Genomic DNA, 15,070 nt, shown 5'->3' on the forward strand with positions numbered 1-15,070 from the left:
AATTCATTTCAGGGCCCTTCAGTACTCACTAGAATGTTGTTCCTCATCATAGATGTACAAGCCCAAACAGATGCTATCCTCTCTTCCAATCCTGGATCACCCTCACCCTCACTCCTATGAAATCCAGAAATTGTGTTCAAAGTGCAGAGGTCACTGTTTCTCCAGCTGTTGGGATGCATTAATCATCTAGACTCTTCCAGGGTTGGCTGGAGGGAGAAGAAGGTTGGGCAAATCTTTCCTCCCTGAAAGAAGTGTTGATTGATTGGGATGTGCCACTGAGGATGTGGGTGAAGTGTGACTCCAGTATGGCACAGGACTTGAGTTCTGTGTTCTCCACAGAAAGACAGCTCCGAGGGACTGACGCCTCTGTGTTTCTATCTGTCTCCCTCCTTAATCTCTTTGGAAAGTTAAAAGGGAAAATATGGATTTTTTATTTTAGTGGTTAGCATGACTTTCTCATTTTATCACTTCCCAAAATGTATCAGCGAATGGCTTGATTACTACTCTCACCTCACAGGGTGCCAGGGATGAAGGTTAACTTCAGTCCCAGAAACTTGTGAAAGAAAATGAAGAAGAAAAATGGAGAAGGAAGAAACACCTGCTCCTTATTGTTTACCACTAGGAAGTGTCCTCATCTCAGACCAGCCATCTGTGTACCTGCAGTTCCTGACACCCACACCCAACAGTGACAGGAGCTAATGTCTGTGGACTCAGAGTGTGTTCAGAAAGGGTCAAGGAAAATGAATGACAGTGACTGAAGTTCTAAGATACAATCAGCAAAGCCCTGGAAGACTCAGAAACACCAAAGACAAAGTAGGACTGAGATTTACATTTATTAATCATAAAGAAACCAGAAGATTATAAATGGGTTAATCATTTATATGTTACTTCAGTGAGCATTTTTTTTGCTTAGTCATCAAAACAGTTCATTTTTCTTTGTCATAAAAAATACACATGTATTTTTAAAAGTGTGTTCATGCTTTCTTCTTTCCATTCCTTGTCTCAAAATCCCATTTTCTTCTAAATTCCATTTTCCTCTTTATCTTCCTGGGAATTCTATGGGGTATATTGTCAGACATAAACAAATTATTTTCATAGAGCTTAACAGAGGCATAGTCAAATGTAAAAACAAGATCTAGAAAATAATTTCTATACTCAAATATGACCCTGATTCCACAATGATAGGGTAAAAAAAAACCAAAAAAAAAAACACCAAACAGATGAGTGAAACATCAATAGGGCTCAAGAGAGCTCAAGAACAACTGTTAGGCACTTGTGAGCATGTTAACATGTAAAGGAGCATCAGGAAACAATTTTGTTGCTTGCATTTCTCCTAAAATGAAGAATGATAGGTAAAAAGTATATACATTTAAAATATTTTCTTGCGGTTTTCTTCGTTATTGTTGTTGTATTTGTTTTTAACTGACTTTAAACTTTCTTTAAACTCATCAATAGTAGAGTCAGGGATTAGAAAATATGATAGTTATAGTAACATTCAAAATAATTTTATAGACAATTTTGTTCATTTAAAAGCCTTTCATTACCTAAAATTTATATTCCATCATATTCCCAAATGACTTCCAAATACTTTTTCTTGCATTAACTCAGAGCATACATAACTCTGAAAAGTCAAAAAATAGAGAGTCAATTACAGGAGAAAAATGGTTCGAGGTGGGTGATAGGGATCTGCTGAGGTATTGTTGATGCTGTTGATAAAATCCTGATGGATGCCTCCTGGATGATAAAAGCTGCATAAATAACAAGAAATTCTGATTATTTGGTTATTTAGTCTACTGATCATAAATAATCCAAGTACCCACAAAACACTTATTGAGGTTACAATTCAGGCAATATAAACTATGTTGTGCCCAAGAGCCAACATGGAATAAAGCAGCCTGTTAAGATTGAGTTCTATGTATACACACACTGTCTTTATCCATTCATTTATTGAAGGGCACCTAGGTTGGTTCCATAGCTTAGTTATCGTGAATTGAGCTACTATAAACACTGATGTGGCTGCATTACTGTAGTATGCTGATTTTAAGTCCTTTGAGTATAAATCAAGGAGTGGGATAAAATATACTCTACTGTCATATATATCTAAAAACAACAAATAAAAAAAATTGAGTTCTGGCAAGGGCCCAGAGCAAGAGGTCTTTCTTACATGATGCTATGGTTTGAGAGTGTTTGCTAAGGGTTCTCATGTTGGAGGTGTGATCCCCAATGTAGTCAAGGGATCTTTAAGAAGTAGGGCTTCTTAAAGGAAAGTGGTTGGGTCATTAAAGGGTGTGTCCTTGAAGAACCTTGAGGTAGTTGTTATGGAATCCCAGTTATCTCAAAAGTAACTTGTTAATAAGCAAGTGAGATGGGCCCCTCCCTATTCTCTGGCTTCTAGTTTCACCAGGTGATCTCTCTCCACATGCTCCTGCTCTGATGTCATCCACATGCTGTGACACAGCCAAGGAGACCTTTATCAGAGGCCAAACTGCGGGGATCACCCAATTTTGGACTTTTAGCCTTCCAAACTAAGCTAAATAAACTTCTCTTTATTATAAAGTATCCAGGATATTTTATTGTAGCAACAGAAAATGTACTAATCACACAACATGTGGGGAATGTAGAATGGAAACAACCCTGGAAAACAATTGGTAAGATGCTAAATAATATGCCTACATTCCACAGGCCAATAATTCTACTTTCAGGAATCCAACTTACAGAACAATCCTTTAATTTTTAAGTGTTCTTATCCAGTATAATGTTATTTATAATAAAAGTTGATATAATCCAAGTGTCAAATACTGAGAAATTGTTTTTAAAAAGTATCAATCATTTATATAATTCAGTGTTATAAAACCATCAAAGATGAATTTGAATAGATTGGAGAGTTCCACACCAACCTATGATACACACACACACACACACACACACACACACACACACATAATGGCTACATTACAAAAACAAAAATTCCTACCATAATGAAGTTTATAAACAGTGATCAAAGGTGATTTCTTTCTTTTACTTTTCTGGCATTTTATAAATTTGCCATGGTGAACATATGCTGCCATTATAATAAAACATATAAACTTTAGTATATTTAAATTTGAAGTAGATAGACAACTCGAATCACATGTATTAACCCAAGTGCATGTATTAACTGATTTTTCTTTTTAAGGCTTTAGATGGTCTTTCAATTTATCCCATAAAGCTGGTCCTCCAGTATGCATAAACTATGGTGGGCTTGTACTTAAAATAAATAAGCAACACTGCTGTTATTTTTAAAACCCCCAAGCAAGAGTCATAACCAGCAAAGAAACCTCTCAGTGTCTGTGGGGGTGGGCAGCAGGAAGACCTCCTCCAGACTTCTCCTCTTCTTCTGCGAGGTACCCGAGGAAGCAATGTTCAGAGCCAGGAAGCACAAGGGCACATTTGGAAATGCCCAGGATTTGTGTGAGGAGTGAAGGGAGCTTAGGGCCCCATGGCAAACAGTATCTGGGACACACTGAGGATCTATCTGGGCATTCTGCACCTCCCTCTCCTTGTCCACAACTTCCTCCCTCCTTCAATCACATGCCATCACCCCTGCCTGCCCTTCCACCTCTCCTCTCACCTCCCTCCACACCATCCCACCCATGGCTCTCAGGACCATCTGCCAAAAGCATAGCTTTGATTATGTTTGGCTTTAAACATGTTCCACACACGGACCTTTATTGCAAACTTACTTTCAAGAACCTACCATACCTGGCTTCATCCCTCTTCTCCATCCTCATCTCCCTTAGTCCCTGCCCCAGTGTCCTCCTTGGTCCCTACAAAGGTAAGAACTTGTAGGAGCTTCCATCCTAATAGACCCCTAGAGCACTCTGTGGTCTTCTTTCCTCAGCATGTTCAGGCTGTATCTATCCTCAAGCTTTCCTTCATCATCCCACCAGAAAGACCGTCTAACTCCTCTGAACCCACAGAGAACCCTGTCTGTCCTAAGTTACAGCTATTTCTTTATACATACAAATGTATGCCTCTGTGTCCGGTGAAGAGCATGCCTCCTGGCTCTATCTCTTATCGCCTCTGTGGCACTAGGTTAGTTGACTATCTGAGCCTTTGTTTCTTGCCTATTATTATTTCTAAGTCATAGAGATTCTAAAAGGATGATAAAAGATGACACATTATCTTAGGATCTTTAATATAAAAAGCATTCTGGGAGCTGAGAAATTGGAGGTCATTTGAATTAATCTTAGATGATCCTTGCCTCTCCTCCATTGCAAGAGAGCATCGGATTGGGTCACCTGGAGTACCCTTAACTGTTAAGGGGACTGGGTGAGTCTGTGACCAAGTGACCTGGAGGACCTCTAATTGTTAAGGTCTCTCAGAGACCACTTGACTCAGGCTTTGATCCAGGTCCAGTCAATCATCACTGGAACAGCAGGACAATGGATCAGTTCCATTTATGTTAGATGGCTCAGATTTGGATTCACTCTTCCTGCAAATGGGGGACTTTAGAAATGGCAGGAACTTAGAAATTTCAATTTCCTTTCTAATATTCACTGTATTTCATCAAACTCAAGATACACCAAATGTAAGATATACCATTATTTTATGCATCATGAAGATTTTTTAAAAAAGGTATTCAGAATGCTATAAGAAGATGTGTAATTTTAAAGATGTTAAAACAGACATCTTAGAGCTGATGAAATATGGTTAGAGATATGGTTACTTGAATACCTACTTATAATAGGTAGCCAATGCACAGTTTTTTCCTTTTTGCCTCCCTCGAGGGTAAAGCCCATCTCACCTTTTTTTTTTTAATTTTTAATATTTATTTATTATTTCTTAGTTTTCGGCAGACACAACATCTTTGTTTGTATGTGGTGCTGAGGATCGAACCCGGGCCGCACGCATGCCAGGTGAGCGCGCTACCGCTTGAGCCACATCCCCAGCCCCATCTCACCTTTATACCCCTTACAGTATCTCAGACTGAGCTATGATGCAATGATGACAATAAAAATCATAGCTATTATTTAATGAGCACTTTCTATGTGCCTGCTATAATGCAGTAATTTTATATGGATTAATACTGAAAATAACTTTTATTGGTTGTTTTGGTAAGAACTAGCATCATTCTCATTGTGCAGAAAAGGATACTGATACTTAGCTTAAATAACTCAACCAAGAAGGAAGATGTTAGAACTACAAATCCAAGGCTGTCTAATGCTCAGTCAAGGCCTGTCTGGACCACCTTTGCACATCATCAGTCAGATGGGTGGAATCATCACATCAGTAGTGAGAAGTTCAGGCCAGAATAAGAAAGAAGGATGGTCAAGGTTTTTAGAGATAAAGATATTTTAAGAGGGTCATAGATTTTACAGAGGAGTTAACTCAAAACTTCAATGTGAGGTCTTCCAACTGACTTTCTTATTCCTATAATATGAGAGTCAGGCATACACCTCCAGGATTCAGGATTTTTCTGGTCCAGGGAAATCAATGTGAGCACATTATTTTCTACCTCATGCTTCAGGATGCAGTCACCTTGAGGCACTGATTTTTTTTTTTTTTTCAAACTCAAACTACATTTTAAAAAACATGTTTGATTTTTTTAAAAAAAGCATTTGATTTAAATATTTTTCCCAAGTTGATTGTGAATAATTTACACACTTCCCCTTCACTTTTCTATCTAAGACAGAAAAAAATAAAATATATAACTCTGGAGAATGGCTCACCTTCACCTCCTTATTCCTTATGGATATTCCTTAATGAACTGGAAACATATACCTGTCTTTGCCAGGGTTCTCCATCTGCATTTTATAATTGAATGGGAAGGAAGGATGGAGAAAGCTAGGTGGAAATACATAATTACAGAGGGGAATAGAAATGAAGGGCATTTTCCAATTCCAAAGACCAGAATATAAAATATTCACTCAAAAATTAAAGCAGCACAATAAAAAAATTATATTAACACAAGAAAATCCAGCTTTGAGGGGCTGGGGATGTGGCTCAAGCGGTAGCGCGCTCGCCTGGCATGCATGCGGCCTGGGTTCGATCCTCAGCACCACATACCAACAAAGATGTTGTGTCCGCCGAAAATTTAAAAATAAATATTTAGAAAAAAAAAAAAAAGAAAAAAAGAAAATCCAGCTTTGAGAACCTGAGTACTTGAAGCAAAACTAACCTTTCACGTGTCACCCCAGCAGATCCTTTACTGTACCATCTGATACACAGGGTCGCCAACTTTCAGGTTTCCAATTTTTTCCACTGAATAATAAATTCCAAAAAGTGGGGATGACTTGTATATTTTTTTCTCAGATGGATCACACAGACGGTAGCTGAAAGAAGCAAACATTCCTCATCAGGCACAAAAAGGAAATAACAATCTAGGTGCTCTCCATAGAGCCCAAGGTTTCAGTCTGGTTATTTATACATCAATAGCAAGCCCTTTTTAAAAATGGTAACACAGAAATCTGTGGATAATTAGTCCAATTGTAAGTAATCCTGGTTTTTCTAGAAGTAATAACCTGAGAGTATGAACAATTTTTTCATGCCTTCAGTTTGAAGCTAAAAAGAAAAAAAACACTTGCACATGTAATCAGAATATAAATATTTTGCTTACATGAGTACCTTCAACTTTATAGCTCCCTGAAACAAATGCTCATGAAATCTCAAAATGGAACTGCCCTGATCTCTAAACCTTTTGTTTAATGCACTTGAGCACTTTGCTTTCCAACCCCTCCAAGTTTACAAGATAAAGTTGGAGTTCATTGGTGAACAAAAATTAAGGCACAGATGCAGTGGGCAGGCGGTCTGGCTTATGGTTGAAATTATTTTTTTTTCCCCAAAGGTCCATCTAAAGAAAAGAAAATTAACTTCACTGAATCTTAAACAGCAAAGGACAAAAACAAAACAGAACAGTACATCCAAAGACTTCATCAAATAACCTTTTCTCAAATACCCATTGGAAACAAACAACAAAATAAAGTAGAAAAAAATAGAATACAACACTAAAAAATGTTAACTTAGGTTTTTTTCTTTTTCTTTTTCTTTTTTTTGTTTTGTTTTGGTTTTGGGTTTTTGTGTGTGCAGGGAATCAAACTCAGGGCCTTGTACATGCTTAGCCAAGTGCTCTACCACTGAACTAGACTCCCAGCTCTTGACTTAGGTCTAAAAACACATTCTACTGAGGACGAAGTTAGTGAAACTTCTTTAAATAATAAAATAATAATAATAATCCTGACATTAAAAAAGCTCCTCTGGGCATCGTAGGGCATGCCTACATCCCAGCAGCTCAGGAGGCTGAGGCAGGAGGATCATGAGTTCAAAGCCAGCCTCAGCAACAGCGAGGTATTAAGCAACTTAGAGTCTGTCTCTAAATAAAATACAAAATAAGGCTGGGGGTGTGGCTCGGTGGTCAAATACCCCTGAGTTCAATCATGGTAACCACCCCCCACCCAAAAAAGAATCTCCCAGGTATACAAACTGACAACCCATTCCATTCCATTTTTTCTAATATTTCATTATGCAATTCAAATTATTCTCATATATCTCACTGTTGATTCTAATAAAGGAATTTGAGTTGAAATAAACATAATTAAATAAGTACTTGAGGCCTCCATTTGGAAGTACAAATATAAATATTATTAAAAATTGATAAGAAGCTGGGCTTGGAATTGGGATACAGTGGACAGATTCCCCATGAGCATGGAGAAGACTTCCAATTACCCTGTGGTGAACATGACGTGGCCGGGCAGACTGTGACATGTGGCAGAGGCCAGGTGCCATAGTGCTGGTGGAATCGGCAAGCCCAGTCAGTGGTAATGCAGAAAATGAAACAGCCACTGATGGCCCCAATGGGCAGCATCCAGCAAGGCCAGCCAGGGACCAAGTTCACCCTATTCCATTGGTCAAGTGGAGTTGGCGAACTTGGGGAAAATAATTTGGGACAGAAGTCAGCAGGGGCCAAGAGAACCCAGATGTGTTAGGAGCTGGCAGAAGCCATGAGAGCTTAGATGTGCTGGGATCTGGCAGGGGGCAAGAGACTTCAGGATGTGATAGGGCCTGTTACCGACGTCGGTGAACCAGAAACAAGCCCATACCTTGGAGGTAAGGCACCTGTACTGTCCAGTGCTTGTTACACTAATGGCTCTAGCCATGGACAACTGACTGTGCGGATGGCAGTCACTGTGGAGCCAGAAACAGACTCTGTCTGGTTTGATACCAGTGCAGGACAAAGTAGCCAGTGAGCTGAGCTACACACTGTCTGGATGATGATAGCAAATGAAGCATCCCCCATAGCAATATGTACCAACAGCTGTGCTATATATTGGGTGCAAGTTCTGTGGCAAGAGCTCTGGGAGTTAAGCCACCAGGAACAGGTGACTCTAGGGCATGTTACTGGCCATCCCCTGTGACTAGCCCAGGGACTCATGAAGCAGATGTTTTTGCTAAGGTGCGGTGGTTAGAGCAGGCCCCTCCCACCAACCTGGCAGTACAGGTGTGAAAACTGTATGTCAAACAATGGGGCCTGGCTTTAATGTGGGATGCCCTGGTAGAGGCCTTTCAGGCCTGTGTGGTTCATGCTCAGAAATATCCACACCCCTGACACCTGGGAGCCACATATGGTCAAGTAATGTGTGGATGTGTCCCCCTGACAGGATGGCAGGATTACATTGGCCCTTGACTGAGGCTGAAGTGGCCCATGTTTGCCTTGATGGCAGTTGATATGGCTACAGGCTTGGTGTTTGCCTGGCCCAAAGGTCAAGCAAACCCGCACACTGTGATTCACACCCTGACAGTGTTGACGCCTGTACAGCTGGCCCATCACAATAGTGAGTGACTCAGGTACTCATTTCACGGGTCAGGATGTACAGTGATGGGACCTCAGTTATAGATTCAATGGAAGCTGCACGTCCCATGTCACCCACAGGCTGCAGGCCTAATAGGGATAAAACAATCTGCTTAAGCAAGGACTTAGGACTGCGGTCAACATCCCCTCCATGGTAGGCACAGCACCTGTGGGCAACTGTGAGAGCTCTGAACAAGTGTGAATGGTCCCATGAGAGACACCAGCTCCTGCGGAGGCTTTGCTGCACCACATAGCAGCACCAGTGCAGGTCCGGGTGACAACAAAGGATGTCGTACTTAAGCCTGTGTTTGGGCAGCCAGGGAATGTTCATTTGCCCACTCCCATTGGATTGAATCAGTGGAAAACTGTGGAGTGGACCTGGCCCTGGGCAATAAAGGACCCCACATGGGTTGGGTATCCCTGCTAGCCCCATGGGGAAAAGGTTTGGAGGGTGACCTCCTTGTAATACCATAGGTGACTAGTGAATCCCCTTCCCATCGCCCCATGGCCCATACAAGTGACTTGGCCAGGCCCTGTGCCTGGGACACAGATTTTAAAAGGCTGGGGTTGTGGCTCAGTGATAGAGCGCTTGCCTAGCATGTGTGGGGCAGTGGGTTCGATCCTCAGCACTGCATAAAAAAATAAATAAATAAAATAAAGGTATAAAAATTTTTTAAAATAAATAAATCATGTTTATTATTTTCCTCCAGCCAATTCTGAGTTCCCGAGTGCTAGTGCACACAGAATCTGCTGGAGTTCAGGATCAAGCTATGAGTGAGGGAGCACCCAGGAGAGCTGCCACAGGCAGCCACCGTGCTTTCCAGGACTCAAAGCTGCATGCATTCTCCCAGATGGACGTGATTTACCTGTAAGTGCTTTGTCCTTTCATCTGTAGGTGTGTCCTTGCCATCACCGTTGTGGACTGGACACACACCTACACCAGAGTAGCAAACACATCCGCCTGCTGAGTATGCACGGAAGTCCCTGTGAGTTCTACTGCCAGACTACCCAGGTGGATCCAGACTATATCCCCGAACAAGTGGACGTGACTGGGAAAGTCTTTTATTGCCACCTCAATATGGGATGAAACTGGAAGTGGTTTTAGTAACCCCAGATGCTGGGACTTGTTTTCTGATTCTATGTTTTTGTAGCTTACATTGTTGTATGGCCTATGGATGCAGGATCTGCCCTCCTCCCTAAAGGATCATCGTGGAAGTCCTCCAACACAGGGATTGTGTGGTGAGGAATCCCTATAGAGTGGGTTCAAGATGGCTATAGTTAGGCTCCCTTGCCAGGGCTTCTGGCAGGCTATGTTTTTAGTATATAACCAAAGTCATGAACACCCTGGTTCAGCGTATGTACATGTACATGTATATGTATATGTACATGTCATAAACATGTGCTTGTGAGCATGCGCTCAGTTATGTAACCTGTTGGCAGTGTGCCTCTTTTTCTGGCCTGCACACATTAAAAAAAAAAAAAAAAAAGGCCTACGGAAAGACTCAAGGTGCAAAATGGGGCTGAGGCTGGCAGCTGGGAGCTACTGCCACCTCTGAATAAAGAATGTCTACTACTTAAGCTGTGCATGGTGGCACAGACCTATATAATCCCAGCAAGTCAGGAGGCTGAGCCAAAAGCATGGTAAGTTAATCTTGGCAATTTAGCAAGGCCCTGTCTCAAAAAAATAAAAAGGGCTGAGAATATGGCTCAGTGGGCAAGCTCCCCTGGGTTCAACCCCAGTAATAAATAAATAAATTAATTAATTAATAAAAAGAATGTCTACTATCCCCCCATGCACAGGAAAGAATCTGGGCACATGCTCAGAAACTCCCGAGTTGCTGTAATCTCAGCAACTCAGGAGGCTGAAGCAGGAGGATCACAAACTCAAGGCCAGCCTCAATAATTTAATCTGTGTCTCAAAATAAAAATTTTAAAAGGGCTGGGGATATAGCTCAGTGGCAGAACATCCCTGGGTTCAATCACCAGAACTACAAAAAATAAAACCCAAAAAAATGATATGAGAGACATTTAAACTTCAGAATGGAATATTATATAATTAAAAACTTATCAAAAGCACCAAAGGTGAAATCATTTATAATAACTGATAGGCATGCAGAGTGGCAGGGGCTCTGGAATGAAAGGTCACATGCACCTCGTGGCTGACATAGCACCCAACCCTCAGGTCCATATGGTATTTGGATAATATTAAAAACACTGGACTTGGTGTTCTACCTCTTCAGGGTTTCCAGCGGCTCCTTCCTGTCTATGATTCCAGTATCTGGGTCCACCGTGGTCATAATGCACCTGTCACACAATAACCATGGGTTAGGTGACATTCAAGAACCAATGGCACTGTGCACATATTATTCAATTATGCTTTGTGTTATATATATTTACATGTGCAGAAAAAAATGCTAGTTGGAAATATTGAAAATTAAAGGTTATTGTTTTGAAATTAAAAAAAAAAAAAGAACCAATAGGCATTCCGTACCCCAAAGGTGAAATTTAGTGAGAATCCTTACCTGGGGCAAGCCAAGACCTTCTTCATTTCTACATCACCAATGAGGAGTTCATCCCAGCAATCCTAGAAGGAAAGAGAAGGTATATTTTAAGAGGAAGGCTTCTTGGATCTTGTTGTTCATTTTTTTTTGGCTGGTACCAACTATGAATCAAGCAGAAGAAAACAGCACAAGAAGACATCAAGAACTGTCACATGTGGATGGGTCCGGGGTTCACTTCTTCCCCGAACTAGGGATTGAACCCAGGGCCTCATGCATGCTAGGCAAATGCTCTACCACTGAGCCATGACCCCAGCCTCAGGGTTCCACCTCTTGAGTCAGACTCAAAACCCTGATTCTGTCAGCACAGCAAGAACAGACTTCCTACAGAGTGGCAGTTTGCCATAACCATCAGAATTAACGAAAAGACTAATTTACTGGTATACAACGAGATCTACAGCTTGCAAGATAAGCCCACTCTTTCCTCATGGCTAAGCTATGATGGAAGGGAAGCTAAAACTGAGGTTCTCTGATGAGTGGGACATCACCCGAGGGGAGTCAGTCATGATTCACTATCCAACACTGCTACCTCCTGACCTCGCACTGACATTCCACGGCCACTGGCTGTGCCTTGCTTGAACAGCTGGCACCACCAACATTTGCCTAGGGTCTTCAACTAATCTTCACACCTCCAAGGGAGCTACTATCAAGATCCTTATTTTATCCCAAGAGACAGAAGCCTAGAGAGATTACAAAATTTTTCTTAGCGTCACACAAAGAGGAGGTAGGGCAGCTAAATCAGAAAATCTTTCTGATTATGAAAGCAGGACTTTTAATTACCCAGCTCCTAATTCCCCCATACATACTCATACACATGCACATACACACAGATACATACACACGAACATGCACACATATACACAAACACATACACAGAAACATATACACATATATAAACATGCATACAGGCACATATACAGAAACATATGGACATCTATACATACACATATGAGAAAGATGGACTAATTATATGTACACATATAATTTTTTAATTTTCATATACAGACACTCATTTACATACAGTAAGTAGTCCTTTGGCATCCAGTGAAATTGCTTTCAGGACCCCCTTTGGATACCAAAATCTGCAATGCTTAAGTCCCTAATATAAAAAGGCCTAGTATTTTCTCATAATCTATGCACATCTTCCCATATACTTAATAATCTCTGGATTACGTATATAACCTAATATAATATAAATGCTATGTAAATAGTTGTTTAGGAAATAATGACAAAAAAAGGTCTGTACACATTGCAATTTTTTTCTGAATATCTTTGATCTGCAGTTGGCTGAATTTGTAGACATAGAGGGCTGACTGTGCACATATATACAACTAGATACATGAACCCATATATGGAGGTTATATGGACAATATTGTAGGGGAGGCAAAATTTACCTCTGTTCTTTTAGGGATTTTCAGCTCAGCCTGAGGATTAAGTTGACATAAAACAGATCAATAGAAGAAAGGCATGCAAATTTATTTAATACAATTCACTTTATACAGGAGCCTTCATAATGAAATTAAGACCCAAAGACAGCGAGTTGAACACGAATACTGAGTTGGACAAAGAGTAGTAAAATTATGAAAACGTGACAGGACAGAGGGACTAGGCAAGGGCAGCCAATGGGGTAGAGAAGTGACTCGGAAGAGTTAGCTCCCCAAGGCTGGTTTGTACAGACCCACCCCCCAGCCTCAGCTTCCCCTCCCTGATAAGAAGGGTACTTTCTTCATATCCTTTTGGGGAATGCATCTTTCTCATGGGAACTTCACCTCCTGCTTTTAAGGAACAGGACAAAGGTCAGTGTGATCCCCTTGCATCTGCTGTTTTCAAGGGCCTTTACTTCAAAATAATGAATATGTGAGAGCAACATGTTTTGGGGTGGCAAGTTCTTAACTCCTTTAATAGCATATATGACATGACATCCTTGTGGGAGGGGACATGTAGAGCTATATAAAGACCAAGGCCTCTCTTGCTAACTGGGAAGCCATCGGGGTTCTTCACCTTTAAGGCACCCATGCCATCTCTGCTGAGTCCTACTGATTTAAAGTTTGAACTTCACATGACAATCTGTTGTTCTGTTCTCCAGGTGACAAGCAGGAGGCATGAGGGATGGGGCTCACGACAGGCTCCTTGACCAACACCACCATCTATAATTGGAGCAAATAATGTTCTTGAAGCTGTTTCCTGATATTGAAACAGAATGACTTTGGAGACCCCTCTAAAACTGAGAGCAACTTCCTTATGCTGAAAATAAAACCTCGGGGTCTGCCCCTGGCCCCCACTCGGCCCCTGGCTTGGATTGGCCACAGAAGCTGAGAGTGAGATTGCCCTGCCCTGGCCTGTCTAGCATAAGTGAACTAAATCTGCATCTGTGTATCACCTGGCTTTTTTTTTTCTATAAATTATGACTGCTTTTGTGGGACCAGGTGACAAGCAATCTAGCTGTTTCTCCCCACTTTGATCAAACAGCATAAAATTCACTCTTTCTTTTTCCTGTTTCTTAATGCAAGTAATCAGCTAAATCCAGCCAGTCAGGATCCAGACAGGGTCCCTGGGCTCGGCTGCCATTAGTAGTATCAACTCAGGTGAGTTTCTGAAGACCCCAAGTCTAAGGGATTTAATGAGAAGTCAGTCTAAGGAAATTAAATCTATCCCTGAGCATTTGCTGCTTTGCTCCCCGTCAGAGGGCATGAGAGAAGGCTGAAGCCTCCCCCTGCAAGAGACAGAGTAGAGCAGAGGGTAGGGGTTAACACCACTCCATTTCCCCCTGTGCTGCTGACGACCACATTCTGCCTGGTCCTCTTCCAGAGGCAAACTCCTGCCTGACCCCTAATACCCCAAAAGTTCTCTGATACCTACTTGTGTCTTCAAAACTCAGAAATCTCTCACCTGATATGACCACAGCCAGACTGAGGGAAAGAACTCTATGAATGCCCTGGGTTCCCAGCCATACTTTAGGAAACTGTTTCTGGGTGGAAAGGAGTTACATCTTCCAAACAACTAGTTGGCAGATGAACTTGTAACCTTTGTAAAATTCAAGGACACAGCATTACCGAATGGAATCTCCATATTCAAGTCAAGACTTATTACACTCAGGGTTCAAAACAGCAAACCTACTGGTGGACGGTGCTGTCTCCCTTGGGGTATGACAGAATACGACAGCTCCAGTCCAGGGAAGGGAAGGGCTAGACGCCCTTCACCACACGGGGGCGCTGCGGCCACAGGAAAGGGAGCAACAGCACAACCAAGCAGGGCTGAAGGAATCCCATGCCCCAAGTGCCTTATGTTCAATTGCCTTTTCTAAGTGAGGACGAATTTAATATTTCAAAGTCACATATCTGTGAATATTCTACATCGTGACTATGCTAGACATCAGCAAAGTCTGTAAAGTGTAGTTAGATTTCCTAGCTCAACAAGACAGATTCAGGTCATCTGCTCTTATGCTGTTACCAGGGTTGACTGCTTAGTCGGGATTCCTAAGAATTGTCTGTCTGCAGCGCCCCCAGTAATCAGCCAGCTCTTATTACTTTCTGCAATATTAATCACTAAAGTCATTTCTCCTAATCTGATCATTTTTTCACATCTTGGTGTAAAACATTGTCTACAGTGGAAAAATTTAGCTAATTACGTTCAAATGTAATTAATTCCGTTTTTAAAGGAAAATAAATTTTAAATGACTGGAAAA

General features: G+C 41.4%; 1 protein-coding gene across 2 annotated transcripts in view; it reads right to left on the reverse strand.

Moving 5' to 3' along the window:
- Nucleotides 1–814: 814 nt before the first annotated feature.
- The window catches only part of Mtarc2 (mitochondrial amidoxime reducing component 2), a 36,015-nt gene continuing 21,759 nt past the window's right edge, over nt 815–15,070 (reverse strand). Inside the window, exons 5-8 of one of the 2 annotated variants that reach the window (XM_026387997.2) lie at nt 11,350–11,411; nt 11,060–11,131; nt 6,161–6,314; nt 815–1,056 (exon numbers count right to left, since the gene is read on the reverse strand). In XM_026387997.2, the coding sequence (XP_026243782.1) occupies nt 6,188–6,314; nt 11,060–11,131; nt 11,350–11,411 (261 nt within the window). In that variant the 3' untranslated portion in view covers nt 815–1,056; nt 6,161–6,187. Of the gene's footprint in view, nt 1,749–6,160; nt 6,315–11,059; nt 11,132–11,349; nt 11,412–15,070 lie in introns of both variants that reach the window. The other variant, XM_026387996.2, reaches the window with a different exon arrangement.

The sequence above is a fragment of the Urocitellus parryii genome, chromosome 9, assembly GCF_045843805.1.
Source record: "Urocitellus parryii isolate mUroPar1 chromosome 9, mUroPar1.hap1, whole genome shotgun sequence".
NCBI lineage: Eukaryota > Metazoa > Chordata > Mammalia > Rodentia > Sciuridae > Urocitellus > Urocitellus parryii.